The 25,575-nt window shown below is 51.6% G+C and overlaps 1 protein-coding gene across 1 annotated transcript in view; it reads left to right on the plus strand.

The window, feature by feature from the left end:
* Positions 1 to 699: 699 nt before the first annotated feature.
* LOC130317329 (zinc finger protein OZF-like) overlaps positions 700 to 25,575 on the plus strand; it is a 34,793-nt gene continuing 9,917 nt past the window's right edge. Inside the window, exons 1-5 of the mRNA XM_056552838.1 lie at positions 700 to 938; positions 14,057 to 14,245; positions 14,333 to 14,462; positions 14,992 to 15,089; positions 16,787 to 16,895. Of these exons, the coding sequence (XP_056408813.1) occupies positions 873 to 938; positions 14,057 to 14,245; positions 14,333 to 14,462; positions 14,992 to 15,089; positions 16,787 to 16,895 (592 nt within the window). The 5' untranslated portion in view covers positions 700 to 872. The remainder of the gene's footprint in view (positions 939 to 14,056; positions 14,246 to 14,332; positions 14,463 to 14,991; positions 15,090 to 16,786; positions 16,896 to 25,575) is intronic.

A 25,575-nucleotide genomic window follows, 5' to 3' on the forward strand; every position in this document is an offset into this window, starting at 1 on the left:
CTGAGCCTCCAGTTGTTGCAAAACTACAACTCCCAGCATAACTATTTTTTTTTTTGCAACTGCTGGAGGCACTCTGTTCAGGAAACACTGGTCTATGTTCTATCTATTTATCTATCTACCTTGCTCAGTGTTTCCCAACCAGAGTGCCTCCAGCTATTAAAAACTACAACTCCCAGCAAGCCCGATCCACAGCTCAGATCATACTGGGAGCTTTAATTTACATGATAATAACGTTCCCCTTATGTGGTGACTGGTTATAATACTGGAAATAACATCATCCGGAGTATACAGGGTATACAGGGACCAGAGGGGGCGCAACGGCTTATATACAGTCACATTCTAGGGAAGAGCGACCACATGACCCAGCCTGACTCCTCCCACACACATGAGCGGTCACATGGCACAGCCTAACTCCTCCCACACACATGACCGGTCACATGGCACAGCCTGACTCCTCCCACACACATGACCGGTCACATGGCACAGCCTGACTCCTCCCACACACATGACCAGTCACATGGCACAGCCTAACTCCTCCCACACACATGACCAGTCACATGGCACAGCCTGACTCCTCCCACACACATGACTGGTCACATGGCCCAGCCTGACTCCTCCCACACACATGAGCGGTCACATGGCCCAGCCTGACTCCTCCCACACACATGAGCGGTCACATGGCCATGACATCATCACAGGTCCTTCAACCTCCAGGATGTAACATCTTGCTCCTGGTTATTGTGGGACTTGTAGTTCTTTATACACCTGTACACAATGCACACAGGGGCTTTATAGAGGGGACAGGACGCCCCCCGAATATATCCTGAAGAGAAGGAAAACTCCAGCGCCGTATATATAGGATCTATAGAGGAATGTCACCGACCACCGAGAGGATCCTAGAGCTCAGCCTGGAGATCATCTACCTGCTGACCGGAGAGGTGAGGGATTGTGGGAAATGGTCACATGACCTCTTATCTCTAGGGATAATACAGGACATGACCGGAGAGGTGAGGGATTGTGGGAAATGGTCACATGACCTCTTATCTCTAGGGATAATACAGGACATGACCGGAGAGGTGAGGGATTGTGGGAAATGGTCACATGACCTCTTATCTCTAGGGATAATACAGGACATGACCGGAGAGGTGAGGGATTGTGGGAAATGGTCACATGACCTCTTATCTCTAGGGATAATACAGGACATGACCGAAGAGGTGAGGGATTGTGGGAAATGGTCACATGACCGGAGAGGTGAGGGATTGTGGGAAATGGTCACATGACCGGAGAGGTGAGGGATTGTGGGAAATGGTCACATGACCGGAGAGGTGAGGGATTGTGGGAAATGGTCACATGACCTCACTCTTATCTCTAGGAATTGTTAATTTCTAACGATAATTTGTTTTCCCTTAGTCCTGACAGTGGCACAGATGGGGTATTCGTCCCCCCGTGGACTGGTTAGGACCGGTGGAAATTTATTGACAACCAAATAAATCAAAGTAATAGACCCTCCCACCCCCCTATAAGTAGGGGAAAGGAACCCCACCCCCTTGTGTAATTACAAGTAGAAGAAGAAAAGAATAGTCAGTAAGGGAGGGATTGTTGTGCCACTGTTAGGACTAAGGGAAAACAAATTATCGTTAGAAGTTAACGATTCCCTTACGTCCTAACCATTGGCACAGATGGGGATTTAGCAAGTAGATACCCCCATGGGAGGGCACTCATGCCTGGCGGAGGATAATACCGACCGCCCAAATGAGGAATAGCTATTCTGGAATCAACTCTATAGTGAGAGATGAAAGTGGAGTGAGAACTCCAAGAAGCAGATTTACAGATGAGTTCCAAAGGAATCAAGCTTCTTTCTGCAAAAGAGGTAGCTACTGCTCTAGTAGAGTGAGCTTTAACAAATTCAGGGGGCTCCAGACCCTGGGAAACATGAGACTCACGAATGGCTTCCTTAATCCAGCGACTAATAGTTGGTTTGGAAGCCCTGTGTCCCTTACGGGCACTAGAAAAAAGGATTAGAAGGTTTTCATCCTTACGGAATTCCTTGGATCGATCCAGGTAGATCCTGAGACATCTCGACAGGTCGAGGGTGAGCAGGCCTCTCGTATCTTCTGAGGAGTAGAGCGGAGCTAACACAGGAAGAGAAATAACCTGGTTGATATTAGTAAATGTTGGCACTTTTGGAATAAAAGTGGGCAAAAACTTAACAAGAATCCTATCCAGGAGGAACTGAATATAAGGCTCAAAGGCAGAAAAAGCCTGGAGTTCACCGACTCGTTATGCAGAAGTGATGGCCAACAAAAATGTAACCTTGAGTGTAAGGAATTTTAAATCCACCTCCTCTAAGGGCTCAGAGGGGGGAGATGATAACCCCCTGAGCACGACCGATAAAACCCAAGCAGGGATGGGTCGAATTATAGTAGGTTTAATTCTAGAGGCTCCTTTCAGGAACCTTCTAATTAGGGGGTCTTGAGAAAGAGACTTATTGAGGAAAGCCGAGATAGCTGATACTTGCACTCGTAGGGTGGAAGGAGATAGTCCTTTGTCTAATCCGTCTAGCAGGAATTGCAGAACAGCAGGAATGGTAGGATCCTTTGGAGACAGTTGGCGTAGCCGACACCAGCATGAGAATGTGCTCCATGTTCTTCCATAAGATCTAGTTGTAGCCTCAGATCTGGAGTGCGACAATGTTCTCAAGACCGACCCTGAGAGCCCTTCTACTCCTGGAAGGGACCGATCAACCTCCAGGCTGTCAGGTTGAACATTTGTATGTTAGAGCAGCTGTGAGTGTCCCCTGACACTATTGCTTGCTCTGGGGGAAGCCTCCAAAATTGACCCTGACTCATCTGAATGAGTTGGGTGAACCAAGCTCTTTTGGGCCAATATGGAATGATGGCTATTACAGAGGCTTGGTCCCGCCTGATTTTCATCAATACCCTCGGGATCAAGGAAATAGGGAAGATGTAGGCCAGCCTGAACCTCCAAGGGATTGACAGAGCATCTACCTTCAAGGGATTGACCTCTCTGTAGATGGAACAGAATCTGTCCACCTTGGCGTTGAACCTCGTTGCCATGAGATCGATCGGTCGGTTGGAAGGCCTCTGCTCAGGCGATCTGCTATTACGTTGTGAGTACCCCGGATATGAATGGCCGATAAGTGGGTGAGGTTTAATTCTGCACAATCCAGAATCACACCTATCTCTCTCAGGAGACTTTGTGACTTCGTGCCTCCCTGTTTGTTGATATATAGGACAGCCGTCATGCTGTCTGACTGGACTCTCACAGCCTTGCCCTGAGGAGCAAAGTGAAAAAGAGCTAGTCTGATGGCCCGGATCTCTAGGAGATTCGAGGATAATAACTTCTCCTTAGGAGACCAAGTCCCTTGGACCGTCATGTCCAGAAGATGCGCTCCCCAACCTACAAGGGACGCATCTGTGGTAAGTATGATCTAGACAGGTTGGATCAGAGATTTTCCGTCCTGGAGGTGAACCCACCAACGTAGAGAGGACAGGACTTGAGGAGACAGGGAGTGCACGGAATTTAGTCCCCTTGGACTGTGATCCCACTTGGCTAGTACCTCCGACTGAAGCGGACGTAGGTGCCACAAAGCCCAAGCTACCGATTCCGCGGTTGCAGACATTAGTCCCAACATTTTCATTAGGTAGCGGAGGGTTACTCGCTTGGGAACTAAGGCTGGGTTCACACCACGTTTTCTTAAATACGGTTCCCGTATACGGTTTGGAGGAGGGGGCGGGGTTTAATCGCGGCGCCCGCACTCAGCCGTATTCGGGAACCGTATTTAATGCAAGTCTATGAGTGAACCGCAGCCTCCGGTCGGCTTCGTTTTCGGCCGTATGCGGTTTCCCGACCGCAGGCAAAAACGTGGTCGACCACGTTTTTGCCTGCGGTCGGGAAACCGCATACGGCCGAAAACGAAGCCGAACGGAGGCTGCGGTTCACTCCGGTCGGCTCATAGACTTGCATTAAATACGGTTCCCGAATACGGCTGAGTGCGGGCGCCGCGATTAAGCCCCGCCCCCCTCCTCCAAACCGTATATGGGAACCGTATTTAAGAAAACGTGGTGTGAACCCAGCCTTAGAGAGATTGGGCTGTGTTCTGTACCCGTAGCTTCCTTTCGGGTGTTAGAGGAATAGTCATCGCTACAGAATCTATTATAAAACCCAGGAATCTCACGGATGTGGCTGGATGGAGGTTGGATTTGTTCCAATTGATTATCCAACCTAGTTGATGGAGAAAGGACACAGCGGTCTGAATATGTTGGGAAAGGATCGCTTGGGAGGAGGCTTTGAGAAGCCAGTCGTCTAGGTAAGGGACTATACACAGTCCCTGGAGTCTTAGAGCGGCTACCACAGAAACTACTACCTTGGTAAAGGTATGAGGTGCCGAAGAGATCCCAAATGGGAGGGAGACAAACTGATAGTGTCTTAGAACTCCCTGAATTTGCACAGTGATCCTTAAGAATCTTCTGGACCCAGGATGGATGGGGATATGTAGATAAGCATCCTTGAGGTCCAAATTTGCCAGGAAGTCCCCTGGCATAAGAAGATTGATAACTGACTGGTTTCCATTCGAAAATGCTTCCGTCTGATAGACTGGTTGAAGAACCTTAAGTCTACGATCATCCTCAAATCTCCTGTGGCTTTGGGAACCAGAAATACTGGAGAATAGATGCCTGCCCCTTGGTCTTGAAAGGGAACTTCCTCCAAGGCACCCTTCTGGAGATATTCCAGAATATAAGCTTCCAAAATCTTTTGTTTGCTGGAAGGAAGAATTCTGGTTCTTACAAATTTGTCTGGAGGAGTATCCTCCAGATCCACTTTGTACCCTTCTGAAACAATTTGGAGGACCCAGGGATCTTGGATATGTGTCCTCCAAGCATCTAAGAAATGGTGGAGACGTCCACCTACAGGAAGAGAAGGGAAGGAAAGTGGGGATAGAATGGGAGCACTGGCTGGAATCCAAGAGCCTCGAGGAGGCCCGTAGACAGGGTGCCGAGGATCTTCACCCTTGGAACCCCTGGGGCGTCTACCGCCCCTTTGCTTTTGGGACACCCAATCTTTTTGGGGTTTGGCTTGGGAGCCAAATCTGGCTCCATACCTTTTACCTCAACCACGAAAGGACTGCTGAGGAAGGGATTTCCCCTTCCGATCAGACAGTCTCTCCATAATGCGGTCGAGTTCAGTCCCAAAAAGAATGCCAGGCTTGTATGTCATGGCACACAAGGTGTGTTTAGAGGAGGTATCCGACCTCCATGGCTTCAACCATAAGGGGCGACACCCCGCAGAGGAAAGGGCCATGGTTTTAGCGGCCAACTTAAGTTGTTGAGGGGCGGCATCAGCAAGGAAATCGATGGCTAAACTAGCCGTCTAACAAGAGGCCAAAATGTCATCCCTAGAGACCACCTGGTCTAGGTCAGACTGAATCTGAGAAAAGCTGTTTCTCAGAAATTTAGCCACCTCAGAAGAGGCTATCACCACAGAGGCGGATGCCGAGGCGGAGGAGTAAGAGCGCTGTAAAGCGCAATCGGCCTTACGGTCCATGGCATCCTGGAGGCTGGAGCCATCGTCAGAGGGTACCAAGGTCCGTTTGGATAGCTTGGAGATGGCAAATCCACCTTGGGCACAGGTCCCCAGGAGGATAGCTGGTATTCCTGCATAGGGAACATGCTCTTAAAGCACTTGGTAAGCACGGGACCCTTCTCCAGCTTTTTCCATTCTGTCTTCATTAAAGACAGCAGGGACTCATCCGCTTTAAAGGCCCTAGGCCCCTTAGAGGCGGAGGTAGAGGCTTCACCCCCTTCGGCATCACGGTCCCCCGACCTGATAGACCTCAGCAGCCGCTGTGTTTTCTCCGGAAAGAAGAAGTACTGGAACTTATCTTCTTCCTCATCTGAAGAGGACTGGGAGTCATCACAGGCTGCTTCCCCAGACGCTTCCATCGATCTTGGAGGCGAAGATGGTCTTGAACGCTTCGCGGACATCATATGTTTTAATTCGTCGATGGAAGTTCCCATGGTGTTCATGTTAGAGGACACAAAATCTTTGATCCAGACCACCATGTCCTGGATAGTGGGTTCTTGCTGGGTCTGGTATCTGTCACTGCACGAGAGACAGCGAGAAAATTGATAGTTGTCCTCTAGCAAGGTCTGACAGTCGTAGAACTGTAAATGCTTCCTCTTGAAGGACGTTTTCTTTGTAGAAACCTCCCGGGAACCGTCAGCCGACGACATGCTCTGTAAGATAAGAGCAGTTAAAAAATGGGAAGGGAAAAAAAGGAGAAAACTGTGCTAATCCAGAGATTAAAGCTTTACCAGAAGAAAAGCAGGAAAAGGAGCGAAAGAAATCGCAGGTAGCAAGCTAAGAAGCCGCAAGGCTTAATAGCAATTCTCAAGATAGTAGGCTGCTGAAACAAGCAAGCACTACCGCTCTAGGAGGCTGCCTGGACCGTCCGAGAAGGTTTATATAGGGCCCAGCACTAATTGGGCCATAAGCCCCTCCCAATGGGTGGATTCAACATAAATTTCTATGGCAAGATAAAAAATTATAATAATAACAATAATAGAGGCTTTCCAGCCTCAGTAGATATTTCAAATACTAAAGAAATATAGCCTTGTTCTAGGAAAAAAAACGAAAGGGCCGGAGGTGACGTCAGACGCCACCTCTGACCTGCCCCCTTCAAGCAGAGAGCGACCGAAGGAGATTTAATTCATAGAAACGGAGGTGACGACAGACGCCACCTCCGCACCTCCCCCTCCCTGAACAGAGCGCGCAGAGTGCACACAGAAAGGAGGAGGAATTCAACTCCTGGAGACGGAGGTGACGTCAGAGGCCACCTCCGACCCAACTCCTCCCCGAAGCGACGCACGAGAATGCGCCCAGAGGAGGAGAGACGGCGTAACCTGGGCCAAACTGGAGGGCGACGGGAACGTCGAACACAGAAGAAATGCGGCTCCGAGAAGGGAGCCGCCAAAGTAGGAGAAAATAGGGGCTAGGAGAAAAAAAGCCCCAGGCTGTCAAAATACAAAAAAAGGGGGGCCTGGAAAAAAGCTCAGACAGGACCCCACCACCAGCCCAACCTCTGTCCGGGAGGACGGAAAAAAACACAAGGGGGTGGTGTTCCTTTCCCCTACTTATAGGGGGGTGGGAGGTTCTATTACTTTGATTTATTTGGTTGTCAATAAATTTCCACCGGTCCTAACCAGTCCAAGGAGGGCAGAATACTCCATCGTTGCCACTGTTTAGGACGTAAGGGAATAATACAGGACATGACTGGAGAGGTGAGGGATTGTGGGAAATGGTCACATGACCTCACTCTTATCTCTAGGAATAATACAGGACATGACCGGAGAGATGAGGGATTGTGGGAAATGGTCACATGACCGGAGAGGTGAGGGATTGTGGGAAATGGTCACATGACCTCTTATCTCTAGGGATAATACAGGACATGACCGGAGAGATGAGGGATTGTGGGAAATGGTCACATGACCGGAGAGGTGAGGGATTGTGGGAAATGGTCACATGACCTCTTATCTCTAGGGATAATACAGGACATGACCGGAGAGGTGAGGGATTGTGGGAAATGGTCACATGACCTCTTATCTCTAGGGATAATACAGGACATGACCGGAGAGGTGAGGGATTGTGGGAAATGGTCACATGACCTCTTATCTCTAGGGATAATACAGGACATGACCGGAGAGGTGAGGGATTGTGGGAAATGGTCACATGACCTCTTATCTCTAGGGATAATACAGGACATGACCGGAGAGGTGAGGGATTGTGGGAAATGGTCACATGACCTCTTATCTCTAGGGATAATACAGGACATGACCGGAGAGGTGAGGGATTGTGGGAAATGGTCACATGACCTCTTATCTCTAGGGATAATACAGGACATGACCGGAGAGGTGAGGGATTGTGGGAAATGGTCACATGACCTCTTATCTCTAGGGATAATACAGGACATGACCGGAGAGGTGAGGGATTGTGGGAAATGGTCAGAATCTCTAATTTCTCTATCGGCTCCATTGGGGGACACAGACCGTGGGTGTATGCTGCTGTCTATAGGAGGTATGACACTATGGCAACAAAGAAGTTGGCTCCTCCCAGCAGGATATACCCGCCTCCAGGCCCTGAGGTAATCAGCTTTAGCTTAGTGTCTTAAGGAGGTGGACGTGGTCTGGAGTTCTCTCCAGACCAGGACTTATGTTTTATTATTTTCCTAGATTTAGAGATGTTAGTTTTTTATTCCTTTTTCTTTCATGTTTTCAGGTGGGGACTCAGGAACTGCGGCTCACTGTCTCCCCATTGCGATTGAGGGGGCACAGACATTGCGTATATGCGCTGTTCACCCCCCCCTCGCCAACGGTCAGCGCCTGGGTTGTACCTCATGGGTCCGGGTCCCCCTATTCCCTGCTCGCCTCGCTCGCACATGGTAGCTCGGCGTGATGCAGGTGACAGAAAGCCGACTGAAGACCTCATAGAAGACTCCATTAGGTAAGTTCTTCTGACTGAGGTGAGTATATTCCCTTTCTCCTAGGTACAGCCTTGCAACCTCTGGAGACCCTCACTTTTTGCCCACTTTTTCTCAGGAGCTGGCCTGGACAGGGGTTTTTCTATATTTATTGAAAACACTGGGGTGAGCAGGTGCATTTTTGGACTGGGGTACAGCTTTATTCAGAGGGCACTTTCCTGAACGATATGTGTGTGTGGTGTGTGTGTTTCTTTAAGCGGCTGACAGCCCCAGCGTTTTTAATATGCGGGCGCATGAAGCGCCGGATTACCTTCGCCTTCGGCAGCAGCCGGCGGCCTCTCGCTCGCTTCCCCACAAGCGCATATGTGAATGACATGTGCGCTCGGGGAGAAGAGCGGGCGTGGGCGCCATTACTGACCTTCTTGTCAGAAGCTGAGGGCACTATGGCTCCGCCCCCTCTGTTGTCGGGGCTTCTGAGAGGCGTGAATTAGCCTCCATTCAGCGCTGTGCACACGTTGTGAGAGGCAGGGGCCAATTCTGCCCCCCCCCCCCCCCTCTTATGCTATTAGCCGGCATTTCTCCCTTCTTTGTCTACACTAGAACGGAGTTCTCCTCACAGCAGTTGCCCTGGGATCACAGACTTGGGCTGCACAGACAACTGGAGCGTTAGTTCATCATTTTGTCTGTAAAAGCTGTAATTCCAAAATGCCTGGTTCTGCTGAACCCATTTGCTCCCTCTAAACAGTTAACTCGAGTGTTAGCCACTCATTACATCTGTAAAAAGCTGTATCTCAAAAATGTCTGGTTCTGCTGAACCACTTGTTCTGCCTGCTCCACTGCTCCCCCAGACCCCCCTGCTATTCTACCCCGGTTGTCTACCAGACCCGGTGGGTTAAAAAAATAAAAAAGGCCGCCCCTCCAGCCTGGGTTCTCTCCCTCCCCCAGTCTATATCCGACTTGGCTCAGGTCTCCCGTTATGTGGTGACTGCATTGGAGAGGCCCTCCCGGCCCTCCGGAGGGTCCCACTCTCCTCCTATACTGATGCTCTCGCAGCGTCATGGGGTGTTTTTTCATCTGACTCATCCTCCGAGTCTTCTGGCATGCGCGGGCGCTCCCCTCACAGGCATCGCTCCTTTACTCTGCCCTGTAGCAAGCGTCGCTCCCCTAGAGGACGCTCCCATGGACGCCGCTCTGGCTCTCCAGACCTGCGTACCTGGTCAGTCTCACCCCTCTTCCAGGGCCACCTTACAAGTTCCCATTCACCTGGAGAACTTGTGGATGCAGTTTCCGATTCGGCCTCTGATTCAGAGGACCACACGGATAGGTCGGACATGGTGCACTCATTGGTCTCGGCCACAAGAGACCCCTTCCATCTAGAGGATCCAGGAACTTCGGACATGGCTCCAGAAGTTTCCTTTAATCGTGCCCAACCTCCAGGGCTGCCTCACCTCGTTCCCATTCTCCCGGAGAACTTGTGGATGAGGTTTCTGATTCGGCCTCCGACTCAGAGGCTATACCTGATGAGGTGTACTCATTGGTTTCGGCCATAAGAGACACCTTCCAGCTAAGGACCCAGGAACTTCGGACGTGGTCCAGAAGTTTCTTCTCTTCGTGCCCGACCTCTTCCAGGGCAGCCTCACCTCGGTCCCATTCACCTGGAGAACTTGCGGATGAGGTTTCTGATTTGGCCTCCGACTTAAAGGAACTCACGGATGCCTGATGTGGTGTACTCATTGGTTTCGGCCATAAGATACATCTTCCATCTAACGGACCCAGGAACTGCGGACGTGGCTCCAGAAGTCTCCTTTTCTTTGTGCCCTACTGGCACCCAAGACCTTCAGTTCTCACGCTGAATTTTACAGCCTGCTGGTGTCCGCCTGGAGGCACCCTGACAAGAAGTTTCAGGAAACTTAGAAGGTTCAAGTGCGGTATCCCTTCGCCAAAGACCTCTTTGCTCGGTGGACCTCCTATCCAACTGTGGATCTGCCGGTCTCCCGCCTCTCTAAGGTGCCTACTGGGCCTTTGGCTGATGCGGCTGCCTTCAAGATCCAGCTGACATGAAGGTGGAGACTTTGGCAAACTTTGCCTTGAGACAGCAGGATCTTTCTGCTTTTGCTTCGGCCTGGGGATCAAGGGCCCTTTCAGTATGGTCTCCCAACTCCGCCAGGGTAGTCTTCAAGATCCCTCTGGAGGATTTAATTAATCTAGCTCCCGATGTTCCGCAGCAGGAGATTTTCTGTTCCATGCGCAGCCACTGTGCTGCCTTTGTCACAAGCTACCTGGTAGCCACCGTCCCTCCATGTGGCTTAAAGCCTGGAATGTGGACGCCGCCTTCAGGAAGTGAGGCGTCAGGCGGAAAAGAGTTCTTTATTACCTCTGGATACGGCTCACAGAACCGCTTTCCGTCGTAAGTCCTCCTTCGGGTTCTGCAGACCACACCAGGGTACCAACAAAGGGTCCAGCCGGGCGCCTTCACGGGAAGAGGGCTTCCTCCTTGCGGACCTGTCCCTCCCGGTGGTCGGCTATCCGTTCAGGCCGTTTTGCGGCCCCATCAGGCACCCGTAGGTCTTCTTCGATCTGATGGGTCGCCCCCACCCGCCGACCTTTCTCGGGTGGTTGGTCGCCTCTTACTCTTCTGGGATGCCTGGATTACGCACATTCATTGTCCCGGTTCCTTCAGGGGAACGTTTTTGAGGTTTATTCCAACCTCTTTGTGGTCCCCAAGAAAGGAGTTTCTGTTCGCCCAATCTTGGTTCTCGAGTATCTCAGCCAGCATCTTCTGCTTCCCATCCCAAATGGAGTCTCTCCGTTCGGTGCTGGCGTCCCTGGTTCATGGGGAATTTTCGTTCCTCGGTGGACATCATGGATGCCTGCCTCCACATCTCATTGTTCCGGTCATAAGCAGTACCTCCGCTTTGCAGTTCCAGACAACAGTTGTTTCCGTGATTCCTCACTTGGATGACCTTCTGATCAGAGTCCTAGCCAGGGCCCAGATCCTGGAGAGTCTAAGTCTCAACCTCCAGATCTTTTCTCTCTTCGGTTGGATGGTCATTCGGGACAAGTCAAACCGCTTTCCTGGGGCTCCAGTTCGACGCGGCCTCTGCCTGCTTTCAGCTCTACCAACCAATCGGCTGACTCTCTTATCAAGAGTCCGATGACTTCGGCATCCTGCTCCAGTTTCCATTCGCTTTTGCATGGATGTCCTGGGTCGGTTAGCGGCGGCCATGAAGACCTTGCCATTTGCCCAGTTTCATCACCGACCTCTTCAATTGGTGATTCTCTTCCGGTGGGACAGGTCTCCATTGTCACTCGACAGTCTTGTCGGTCCCTTCTATGGTGGCTTCGTTTCCCCCCTGCTTTTTCGGGGGCGCTCCTTCCTGCCCCTCCCTGCCAGTCTGTGGGGCTGGGGAGGTGTTTTCAAGGACCGGCCGGTCTGGGGCCTTGGTTCCTCGAAAAGCCCTTTTCCCCTTCAACATGTTGGGGCCTAGTGCAATCCTTTTTTTGCTTGCTTCTTGGGAAATTCCCTTCTGGGCGGAACTCAGGTTTCCAGCCAACACAGCGCTCTTCATTCCGGGCGTCTCTGGGATGTGGTCTTTCTCAGCCGGTCCTCAGCCGTCTAAGGTGGGTGGTCCCTACATCCGGAGGTGTTTGCAGTGATCTGCAACCTCTGGGGCGCTCCAGGCGTGGACCTCTGCACGTCCCGCCACGACCAAGCGTTCCTCTTTCTTGGTCAGGCTTTGCCCTACCTTATATGTTTGTTGGTCGGGCTTTGCCCTATCTTATCTGTTTCCTCCCCTTCCTCTCTTTTCGGGATCCTGAGGAAACTCACAGCAGAGGGCGTTCCCGCCATTCTCGTGGCCCAGATTGGCCCCAGCGGGTGTGGTACATCGTCGTGGTCAGGCTCCTGTACTATTTACCTCTGCACCTTCCCTATCTTCCAGACCTCCTATATCAGGTCTCCTGTGCCACCCCTATTTACCGTCTCTGCTTTTGACGGCGTGGCGGTTGAGACAACGATTCTGAGGACCCGCGGTTTCTCTTCCCAAGTGGTTCACACCATGCATGCTGAGGGCTCACAAGCCTTCCTCTGCAAAGATTTACCCCCATACCTGGCGATCTTATTTCTGATGGTGTGAAACTCAGCCTTTTTCTCCGGTCGTGGTTGGCTTTCGGCCTTTTCCATTCTTTTTCAACGTTCTTTGGCGTTCAATTATCATGTCCGAACCTAGTTCAGGGAGTGGCACAAGCTGCCCCTCCTTATCAGTCCCCTTTTTTCCCTTGGGACTTACACTTGGTCTGATGCTCTGCAGGACGCCCCTTTTGACCCTCTCAGGGACATTTGTTTTCGCCTCCTTCCCCAGAAGGTGGCGTTCCTTTATTGCTCTTACCTCTGTTAGGAGGGTGTCAGAGCTGGTAGCTCTCTCCTGCCGTTCTCCCTTCCTGGTGGTATACCAGGACAAGTTGCTTTCCGTCCAGGTCCGTCCTTCTTACCTGAGATGGTTTTTTACTTTTTTTTTATCTCAATGAGAACATCGTTCTACCGCCCTCTTGTCCGGCCCTTCTCATCCCTGGAAGCATTTGTTCCACAACCTGGTTGTGGTGAGGGCTGTTCGGACTTATCTCTGTCACTCTTTCCTTTCGGCAGTGTGACCCCCTTTTTTGTTTTTCCGGAAGGTCGTTGTATTAGACAACCTGCTTCTACGACCACCATTTTTCGGTGGATCCGGTCTGCTCTTTTTGGGAGCTTACCGCAGCAAGGGGAAGATCCCATCCTTCAGGGGTTTGGCTCATTCCACTCATTTTTCGGGGCATCCTGGGCCCTCCGCTACGTGGCTTTGGCCTTGCAGTTCTGTAAGGCGTCCGCGTGGTCGTCTTTGTACACTTTCTCAAGGTGCTACCAGATTCATGCCTTCGCATCGGTTGATGCTACTCTGGGCTGTAAGATGTTGCAGACGGTGGTGGTCCAACCGTCCTCCTGTCTGATTCCTTACCCACCCAAGGGACGGCTTTGGTACATCCCATGGTCTGTGTCCCCCAATGGAGCCGATAGAGAAAAGGAGATTTTTTATGCTCACCGTAAAATCTCTTTCTCGAAGGATCCATTGGGATTTTTCTGGTGTTCCTATTTCAGTTATCTGTCCGAAGGTGGGTTCAGTTGCCTTTTCTTCTGATTGCTCGGACAGTTTGTGGTTTTCTCTTGACCTGTCGGTCTTCTCCTATTGCTCTGGGACTAAAACTGATTACCTCAGGTGCCTGTGGGCGGGTATACCCTGCTGGGAGGAGCCGACTTCTCTTGTTGCCATAGTGTCGAGCCTCCTAGTGACAGCAGCATACACCCATGGTCTGTGTCCCCCCAATGGATCCTTCGAGAAAGAGATTTTACGGTGAGCATAAAACATCTCCTTTTTTTAGTGGTCTGTGTCCTCCACCAATCCTTTTCGTCTTCTCTTGTGGTGGAGCCATTATGGAGTCTCTTAGTCTGAGGTTCATATTAGCGGTGGTGAGGAGTCTGGAGCGCTCAGTGTTTGTGGATATTTGTCCTTATTTTCTCTCATGCAGGAATGTGTGGTAGTAAAGAAAATTTCTGGTGAACTTCTCACACTTGCTAGTTTATACAAGTCAGGAGGATGGAGCAGGGCCCGAGGCCCCATCACGGAGCCTCCACCTCCCTCACTAATACCTGAAAGGAACAATGAGCAGAAGATCCTAGAACTCAACCACAAGATGATGGAGCTGCTGACTGGAGAGGTGAGCGCTGCTGGGAATGCTGGGACATTATACAGGAACACAAGGGATGATGGGTCTGGATGATGACTGGATCATTGTGTGTGTCAGGTTCCTATAAGGTGTCAGGATGTCACTGTCTATTTCTCCATGGAGGAGTGGGAGTATGTAGAAGGACACAAGAATCTGTACCAGGACATGGTCATGATGGAGGACCACCGGCCACGAACATCACCACTGGGTAAGATATATTTATTATAGACCACCGGCCCCCAACATCACCACTGGGTAAGATATATTTATTATAGACCACCGGCCCCCAACATCACCACTGGGTAAGATATATTTATTATAGACCACCGGCCCCGAACATCACCACTGGGTAAGATATATTTATTATAGACCACCAGCCCCGCACATCACCACTGGGTAAGATATATTTATTATAGACCACCGGCCCAGAACATCACCACTGGGTAAGATATATTTGTTATAGACCACCGGACCCTCACATCACCACTGGGTAAGATATATTTATTATAGACCACCGGCCCCCAACATCACCACTGGGTAAGATATATTTATTATAGACCACCGGCCCCGAACATCACCACTGGGTAAGATATATTTATTATAGACCACCGGCCCCGACATCACCACTGGGTAAGAGGAGACTCTCATTGATGGTGAAGAGCAGTATTGGGGGCCCCTAGATCCCCCATCATCTGATCATCTACACAATGTATTCAGTCACTGTGTGTCTCCTACAGATGGATCCGGGAAGAGGAACCCACCAGAGAGATGTCCTGCTTCTCTGGATTCCCAGGACTGTCCAGGGGGAGATGACAATGTCCTACAGGATGATCAGGTAGATGGAGAGGACAATGTCCTAGAGGATGATCAGATAGATGGAGAGGACAATGTCCTACAGCATGATCAGGTAGATGGAGAGGACAATGTCCCACAGGATGATCAGGTAGATGCAGAGGACAATGTCCTACAGGATGATCAGGTAGATGGAGAGGACAATGTCCTACAGGATGATCAGGTAGAGACGACAATGTCCTACAGGATGATCAGGTAGATGGAGAGGACAATGTCCTCCAGGATGATCAGGTAGATGGAGAGGACAATGTCCTACAGGATGATCAGGTAGATGAAGAGGACAATGTCCTACAGGATGATAAGGTAGATGGAGAGGACAATGTCCAACAGGATGATCAGGTAGATGGAGAGGACAATGTCCTACAGGATGATCAGGTAGATGAAGAGGACAATGTCCTACAGGATGATAAGGTAGATGGAGAGGACAATGTCCTACAGGATGATCAGGTAGAGAGGACAATGTCCTACAGGATGATCAGGTAGAGAGGACAATGTCCTACAGGATGATCAGGTAGAGAGGACAATGTCCTACAGGATGATCAGGTAGATGGAGAGGGCAATGTCCTACAGGATGATCAGGTAGAGAGGACAATGTCCTACAGGATGATCAGGTAGATGGAGAGGACAATGTCCTACAGGATGATCAGGTAGATGGAGAGGACAATGTCCTACAGGATGATCAGGTAGATGAAGAGGACAATGTCCTACAGGATGATCAGGTGGAGAGGACAATGTCCTACAGGATGATCAGGTGGAGAGGACAATGTCCTACAGGATGATCAGGTGGAGAGGACAATGTCCTACAGGATGATCAGGTGGAGAGGACAATGTCCTACAGGATGATCAGGGGGAGAGGGCAATGTCCTACAGGATGATCAGGTAAAGAGGACAATGTCCTACAGGATGATCAGATAGATGGAGAGGACAATGTCCTACAGGATGATCAGGTAGATGGAGAGGACAATGTCCTACAGGATGATCAGGTAGATGGAGAGGACAATGTCCTACAGGATGATCAGGTAGATGGAGAGGACAATGTCCTACAGGATGATCAGGTAGATGGAGAGGACAATGTCCTACAGGATGATCAGGTAGATGGAGAGGACAATGTCCTACAGGATGATCAGGTAGAGAGGACAATGTCCAACAGGATGATCAGGTAGATGGAGAGGACAATGTCCTACAGGATGATCAGGTAGAGAGGACAATGTCCTACAGGATGATCAGGTAGATGGAGAGGACAATGTCCTACAGGATGATCAGGTAGAGAGGACAATGTCCTACAGGATGATCAGGTAGATGGAGATGACAATGTCCTACAGGATGATCAGGTAGATGGAGAGGACAATGTCCTACAGGATGATCAGGTAGATGGAGAGGACAATGTCCAACAGGATGATCAGGTAGAGAGGACAATGTCCTACAGGATGATCAGGTAGATGGAGAGGACAATGTCCTACAGGATGATCAGGTAGATGGAGAGGACAATGTCCTACAGGATGATCAGGTAGATGGAGAGGACAATGTCCTACAGGATGATCAGGTAGATGGAGAGGACAATGTCCTACAGGATGATCAGGTAGATGGTCGGGGCTGTTATGGAGGATTTGTGTCATTATTTTCTTGCTTCCATAAATCGGAATTATTATAGTTTATTAATTGGTTCATATGTTGGATCAGGATGAAAATCTCCTCAAGAACAAAACTGAAGAAGTTAAAGAAAAAGAAATGGATGTGAGGAGGGATCAGGCGTGTAAGGAAGAGGACATTCCTACTGATATTAGTCCAGGTGAGTAATAGAAAGGAAGTACCCAGAGGAATGTGATTCTCCTCCTCCTCCCTCTCTATCTATACCTTATAAGATATCTGCTGGGCTGGAGTGTCTGGGCCGGTGGAGATCACAGGAGATCCTCACATTATAACATATATACGGCCCAAACTGCATGTTATCTGTGTAGGGGGGGGGGGGGGGGTGCTGGGGATCTACAGGGAACAGATTTTTAACCTAAAGAGCATCTGGAAGTTTTTGCTCCCGGTCCCTTTTGTCACATTTTGTTCTGTTGCTCCTTGCTCCCCATCATTCTGTCCTTAATTCCCCATAATGACAAAGTGATCACAGAATTTGGCTCCTCACATTTCTCTCCATAATCTCTGAGATGTTTCTCCACCTTGGTTTGAGTCGTCTGTGGTAAATTCAGGATTTGGAAAAACACAGCCCTGTCTATATAAGATCTCACAGCTGACAGTGTATATCAGAGCAAACACCAAGCCATGAGGGGAAAATAACTGCCTGTAGAGCTCAGACACAGCCCTGTCTATATAAGATCTCACAGCTGACAATGTATATCAGAGCAAACACCAAGACATGAGGGGGAGGGGGGGGAGAACTGCCTGTAGAGCTCAGAGACAGAATTCTGTGGAGCCACAGATCTGGAGAAGCGTCAAAAAACATTTCTGCTGCACTGACAGTTTCGTGGCCTCCATAATTCTTACATGGGAGAAGAAAGAACAACCTGGACTCTTCCTAGAGCTGCCATCCAGCAAACTAAGGAACCGGGGAAAAGAGTCTTGGTAAGAGAGGAGACCAAGCACCCAATGGGAACTGAGCTCCAGAGATCCTGTGTGCAGATGGGAGAAACTTCCAGAAGGTCCAAACCCACCACTGCAGCCTCCACAATCTGGGCTTATGGGAGGAAGAAGAAAGAAGCTTCTCCTCAAGAATAACATGAAAAACGCTAAAGATTAGGGAGGAGCATCTAAAGGATCAAACTGTGAGGAGCAAGATTCATGTCTGGAGGAAACCAGGCACTGCCCATCACCTGCCCAATACCATCCCTACAGTGATCATGGTGGGGGGCAGCATCATGCCTGGAGGAAACCAGGTACTACCCATCACTTGCCCAATACCATCCCTACAGGGATCATGCCTGGAGGAAACCAGGCACTGCCCATCACCTGCCCAATACCATCCCTACAGTGATCATGGTGGGGGGCAGCATCATGCCTGGAGGAAACCAGGTACTACCCATCACTTGCCCAATACCATCCCTACAGTGATCATGGTGGGGGCAGCATCATGCCTGGGGGAAACTAGGCACTGCCCATCATCTGCCCAATACCATCCCTACAGTGATCATGGTGGGGGCAGCATCATGTCTGGAGGAAACCAGGCACTGCCCGTCACCTGCCTAATACCATCCCTACAGTGATCATGGTGGGGGCAGCATCATGTCTGGAGGAAACCAGGCACTGCCCGTCACCTGCCCAATACCATCCCTACAGTGATCATGGTGGGGGGCAGCATCATGTCAGGAGGAAACCAGGTACTGCCCATCACCTGCCCAATACCATCCCTACAGTGATCATGGTGGGAGCAGCATCATGTCTGGGGGAAACCAGGCACTGCCTATCACCTGCCCAATACCATCCCTACAGTGATCATGGTGGGAGCAGCATCATGTCTGGGGGAAACCAGGTACTGCCCATCACCTGCTCAATACCATCCCTACAGTGATCATGGTGGGGGCAGCATCATGTCTGGGGGGGAAACCAGGCACTTGTAACAGTCCCCTCCTCTTTACCGGAGCGCTCGCTGCCTCGGCCTCTGCCTGCTGTTCCCCGACGCGTCCCGGTCAGACACGCTGACCGAGAGCGCAGGGACTCCTCCGGCGGGGTTGCGGTTAGCGTGGCGGCTGATCACCGCACACGGCCCGCATCCCGTTCCTCCTCACCTGCAGCTCCGTCCTCGTGTGCTGCCTCTGTCCCCCAGCGCGCGCGCCGGCTTAATGAAATTTAAAGGGCCAAATGTCTCCTGCCCCTTCCTGCCCTCGCTGGATCTTTAGTGCCTTGTGCCTAGTTAAAGCGTTCCCTCTGTTCAGTGTTGCCTGTTGCCAATCCGTTGCCCGTGACTACCGCTAGTGAACCTGTGCTGCCTGCCCTGACCTGTTGCTTGACTATCGCCTGTGAACCTGTACCGCCTGCCCTGACCTCTGCTACGTCCGACTACGTTTCTGCCTGCTCCTCCTGTACCGCGCCATTCTCAGCTACCAGAGGGGTCGAGTCGCTATTGGGTGGAATGACCTGGGGGCTACCTGCCGCAGCAAGACCATCCCGCTTTGCGGCGGGCCCTGGTGAAGACCAGTAGTCCCTTAGACTCTTTTCCCCTGGTACGGCCCACGTCATCGCCCCTCTGGTTCAGTGGATCCACCTCCTGTCTCCTGACCGGTACGTTACAGCACTGCCCATCACCTGCCCAATACCATCCCTACAGTGATCATGGTGGGGGCAGCATCATGTCTGGGGGAAACCAGGTACTGTCCATCACCTGTCCAATACCATCCCTACAGTGATCATGGTGGGGGCAGCATCATGTTTGGAGGAAACCAGGCACTGCCCATCGTCTGCCCAATACCATCTCTACAGTGATCATGTGGGGGCAGCATCATGTCTGGGGGAAACCAGGCACTTCCCATCACCTGCCCAATACCATCCCTACAGTGATCATGGTGGGGGCAGCATCATGTCTGGAGGAAACCAGGCACTGCCCATCACCTGCCCAATACCATCCCTACAGTGATCATGGTGCGGACCGCATCATGTCTGGGGGAAACCAGGCACTGTCCATCACCTGCCCAATACCATCCTTACAGTGATCATGGTGGGGGCAGCATCATGTCTGGAGGAAACCAGGCACTGCCCATCACCTGCCCAATACCATCCCTACAGTGATCATGGTGGGGGGCAGCATCATGTCTGGAGGAAAGCAGATACTGCCCATCACCTGCCCAATACCATCCCTACAGTGATCATGGTGGGGGCAGCATCATGTCTGGGGGAAACCAGGCACTGCCCATCTCCTGCCCAATACCATCCTTACAGTGATCATGGTGGGGGCAGCATCATGTCTGGAGGAAACCAGGCACTGCCCATCACCTGCCCAATACCATCCCTACAGTGATCATGGTGGGGGCAGCATCATGTCTGGGGAAAACCAGGCACTGCCCATCACCTGCCCAATACCATCCCTACAGTGATCATGGTGGGGGCAGCATCATGTCTGGAGGAGACCAGGCACTGCCCATCACCTGCCCAATACCATCCCTACAGTGATCATGGTGGGGGCAACATCATATCTGGGGGAAACCAGGTACTGCCCATCACCTGCCCAATACTATCCCTACATTGATCATGGTGGGGGCAGCATCATGTCTGGAGGAAACCAGGTACTGCCCATCACCTGCCCAATACCATCCCTACAGTGATCATGGTGGGGGCAGCATCATGTCTGGGAGAAACCAGGCACTGCCCATTACCTTCCCAATACCATCCCTAAAGTGATCAGGGTGGGGGAAGCATCATCTCTGGGGGAAACCAGGCACTGCCCATCACCTGCCCAATACCATCCCTACAGTGATCATGGTGGGGGCAGCATCATGTCTGGAGAAAACCAGGCACTGCCCATCACCTGCCCAATACCATCCCTACAGTGATCATGGTGGGGGCAGCATCATGTCTGGAGGAGACAAGGCACTGCCCATCACCTGCCCAATACCATCCCTACAGTGATCATGGTGGGGGCAACATCATGTCTGGGGGAAACCAGGCACTGCCCATCACCTGCCCAATACCATCCCTACAGTGATCATGGTGGGGGCAACATCATGTCTGGGGGAAACCAGGCACTGCCCATCACCTGCCCAATACCATCCCTACAGTGATCATGGTGGGGGCAACATCATGTCTGGGGGAAAACAGGCACTGCCCATCACCTGCCCAATACCATCCCTACAGTGATCATGGTGGGGGCAGCATCATGTCTGGAGAAAACCAGGCACTGCCCATCACCTGCCCAATACCATCCCTACAGTGATCATGGTAGGGGCAGCATCATGCCTGAAGGAAACCAGGCACTGCCCATCACCTGCCCAATACCATCGCTACAGTGATCATGGTGGGGGCAACATCATGTCTGGGGGAAACCAGGCACTGCCCATCACCTGCCCAATACCATCCCTACAGTGATCATGGTGGGGGCAGCATCATGTCTGGAGGAAACCAGGCAGTGCCCATTACCTTCCCAATACCATCCCTACAGTGATCAGGGTGGGGGCAACATCATGTCTGGGGGAAACCAGGCACTGCCCATCACCTGCCCAATACCATCCCTACAGTGATCATAGTGGGGGCAGCATCACGTCTTGGGGAAACCAGGCACTGCCCATCACCTGCCCAATACCATCCCTACAGTGATCATGGTGGGGGCAGCATCATGTCTGGAGGAAACCAGGCACTGCCCATCAACTGCCCAATACCATCCCTACAGTGATCATGGTGGGGGCAGCATCATGTCTGGAGGAAACCAGGTACTGCCCATCACCTGCCCAATACCATCCCTACAGTGATCATGGAGGGGGGGGGCATCATGTCTGGGGGAAACCAGGTACTGCCCATCACCTGCCCAATACCATCCCTACAGTGATCATGGTGGGGGCAGCATCATGTCTGGAGGAAACCAGTCACTGCCCAATACCTGCCTAATACCATCCCTACAGTGATCATGGTGGGGGCAGCATCATGTCAGGAGGAAACCAGGCACTGCCCAATACCTGCCCAATACCATCCCTACAGTGATCATGGTGGAGGCAGCATCATGTCTGGAGGAAACCAGGCACTGCCCATCACCTGCCCAATACCATCCCTACAGTGATCATGGTGGGGGCAGCATCATGTCTGGGGGAAACCAGGTACTGCCCAATACCTGCCCAATACCATCCCTACAGTGATCATGGTGGGGGCAGCATCATGTCAGGAGGAAACCAGGTACTGCCCATCACCTGCCCAATAACATCCCTATAGTGATCATGGTGGGGGCAGCATCATGTCTGGGGGAAACCAGGTACTGCCCATCACCTGCCTAATACCATCCCTACAGTGATCATGGTGGGGGCCGCATCATGTCTGGGGGAAACCAGGCACTGCCCATCACCTGCCCAATAACATCCCTACAGTGATCATGGTGGGAGCAGCATCATGTCTGGGGGAAACCAGGTACTGCCCATCACCTGCCCAATACCATCCCTACAGTGATCATGGTGGGGGCAGCATCATGTCTGGAGGAAACCAGGCACTGCCCATCACCTGCCCAATACCATCCCTACAGTGATCATGGTGGAGGCAGCATCGTGATTGGAGGAAACCGGGCACTGCCCATCACCTGCCCAATACCATCCCTACAGTGATCATGGTGGGGGCAGCATCATGTCTGGAGGAAACCAGGCACTGCCCATCACCTGCCCAATACCATCCCTACAGTGATCATGGTGGGGGCAGCATCATGTCTGGAGGAAACCAGGCACTGCCCATTACTTTCCCAATACCATCCCTACAGTGATCAGGGTGGGGGCAGCATCATGTCTGGGGGAAACCAGGCACTGCCCATGACCTGCCCAATACCATCCCTACAGTGATCAGGGTGGGGGCAGCATCATGTCTGGGGGAAACCAGGCACTGCCCATGACCTGCCCAATACCATCCCTACAGTGATCATGGTGGAGGCAGCATCGTGATTGGAGGAAACCGGGCACTGCCCATCACCTGCCCAATACCATCCCTACAGTGATCATGGTGGAGGCAGCATCGTGATTGGAGGAAACCGGGCACTGCCCATCACCTGCCCAATACCATCCCTACAGTGATCATGGTGGGGGCAGCATCATGTCTGGAGGAAACCAGGCACTGCCCGTCACCTGCCCAATACCATCCCTACAGTGATCATGGTGGGGGCAGCATCATGTCTGGGGGAAACCAGGTACTGCCCATCACCTGCCCAATACCATCCCTACAGTGATCATGATGGGGGCATCATGTCTGGTGGAAACCAGGTACTGCCCATCACCTGCCTAATACCATCCCTACAGTGATCATGGTGGGGGCCGCATCATGTCTGGGGGAAACCAGGCACTGCCCATCACCTGCCCAATAACATCCCTACAGTGATCATGGTGGGAGCAGCATCATGTCTGGGGGAAACCAGGTACTGCCCATCACCTGCCCAATACCATCCCTACAGTGATCATGGTGGGGGCAGCATCATGTCTGGAGGAAACCAGGCACTGCCCATCACCTGCCCAATACCATCCCTACAGTGATCATGGTGGAGGCAGCATCGTGATTGGAGGAAACCGGGCACTGCCCATCACCTGCCCAATACCATCCCTACAGTGATCATGGTGGGGGCAGCATCATGTCTGGAGGAAACCAGGCACTGCCCATTACTTTCCCAATACCATCCCTACAGTGATCAGGGTGGGGGCAGCATCATGTCTGGGGGAAACCAGGCACTGCCCATGACCTGCCCAATACCATCCCTACAGTGATCAGGGTGGGGGCAGCATCATGTCTGGGGGAAACCAGGCACTGCCCAATACCTGTCCAATACCATCCCTACAGTGATCATGGTGGAGGCAGCATCGTGATTGGAGGAAACCAGGCACTGCCCATCACCTGCCCAATACCATCCCTACAGTGATCATGGTGGAGGCAGCATCGTGATTGGAGGAAACCGGGCACTGCCCATCACCTGCCCAATACCATCCCTACAGTGATCATGGTGGGGGCAGCATCATGTCTGGAGGAAACCAGGCACTGCCCGTCACCTGCCCAATACCATCCCTACAGTGATCATGGTGGGGGCAGCATCATGTCTGGGGGAAACCAGGCACTGCCCATCACCTGCCCAATACCATCCCTACAGTGATCATGATGGGGGCATCATGTCTGGGGGAAACCAGGTACTGCCCATCACCTGCCCAATACTATCCTTACAGTGATCATGGGGGGGGGGGCAGCATCATGTCAGGTGGAAACCAGGTACTGCCCATCACCTGCCCAATACCATCCCTACAGTGATCATGGGGGGGGGGGGCAGCATCATGTCAGGTGGAAACCAGGCACTGACCATCAACTGCCCAATACCATCCCTACAGTGATCATGGGGGGGGGGGCAGCATCATATCTGGGGGAAACCAGGTACTGCCCATCACCTGCCCAATACCATCCCTACAGTGATCATGGTGGGGGCAGCATCATGTCTGGGGGAAACCAGGTACTGCCCATCACCTGCCCAATACCATCCCTACAGTGATCATGGTGGGGGCAGCATCATGTCTGGGGGAAACCAGGTACTGCCCATCACCTGCCCAATACCATCCCTACAGTGATCATGGTGGGGGCAGCATCATATCTGGGGGAAACCAGGTACTGCCCATCACCTGCCCAATACCATTCCTACAGTGATCATGGTGGGGGCAGCATCATGTCTGGGGGAAAACAGACACTGCCCATCACCTGCCCAATACCATCCCTATAGTGATCATGGTGGGGGCAGCATCATGTCTGGGGGAAACCAGGTACTGCCAATCACCTGCCCAATACCATCCCTACAGTGATCATGGTGGGGGCAGCATCATGTCTGGGGGAAACCAGGCACTGCCCATCACCTGCCCAATACCATCCCTACAGTGATCATGGTGGGGGCAGCATCATATCTGGGGGAAACCAGGTACTGCCCATCACCTGCCCAATACCATCCCTACAGTGATCATGGTGGGGGCAGCATCATGTCTGGGGGAAACCAGGTACTGCCCATCACCTGCCCAATACCATCCCTACAGTGATCATGGTGGGGGCCGCATCATGTCTGGGGGAAACCAGGCACTGCCCATCACCTGCCCAATACCATCCCTACAGTGATCATGGTGGGGGCAGCATCATGTCTGGGGGAAACCAGGCACTGCTCATCACCTGCCCAATACCATCCCTACAGTGATCATGGTGGGGGCATCATGTCTGGAGGAAACCAGCTAATACCTCATCCTATACACCAATGAGCACTTCCCTCTACTGTTAATACCTCTCCCTATACACCCATGAGCACCTCCCTCTACTACTTATACCTTTCCCTATACACCCATGAGCACCTCCCTCTACTACTTATACCTTTCCCTATACACCCATGAGCACTTTTCTCTTTCTACTGCTTATACCTCTCCCTATACATCCAAGCATTCTGCTAGCATTTCCTGCTGCTCTATTACATTGTCTTCCTACCTTTTAAAGGGGTATTCCAGGAAAAAACTTTTTTTTAAATATCAACTGGCTCCAGAAAGTTAAACAGATTTGTAAATTACTTCTATTAAAAAATCTTAATCCTTTCAGTAATTATGAGCTTCTGAAGTTGAATTGTTCTTTTCTGTCTAAGTGCTCTCTGATGACACGTGTCTTGGGAACCGCCCAGTTTAGAAGCAAATCCCCATAGCAAACCTCTTCTAAACTGGGCGGTTCCCAAGACATGTGTTATCAGAGAGCACTTAGACAGAAAACTCAACTTCAGAACCTCATAAGTACTGAAAGGATTAAGATTTTTTAATAGAACTAATTTACAAATCTGTTTAACTTTCTGGAGCCAGTTG

Source organism: Hyla sarda, unplaced genomic scaffold (assembly GCF_029499605.1).
Source record: "Hyla sarda isolate aHylSar1 unplaced genomic scaffold, aHylSar1.hap1 scaffold_199, whole genome shotgun sequence".
Classification (NCBI taxonomy): domain Eukaryota; kingdom Metazoa; phylum Chordata; class Amphibia; order Anura; family Hylidae; genus Hyla; species Hyla sarda.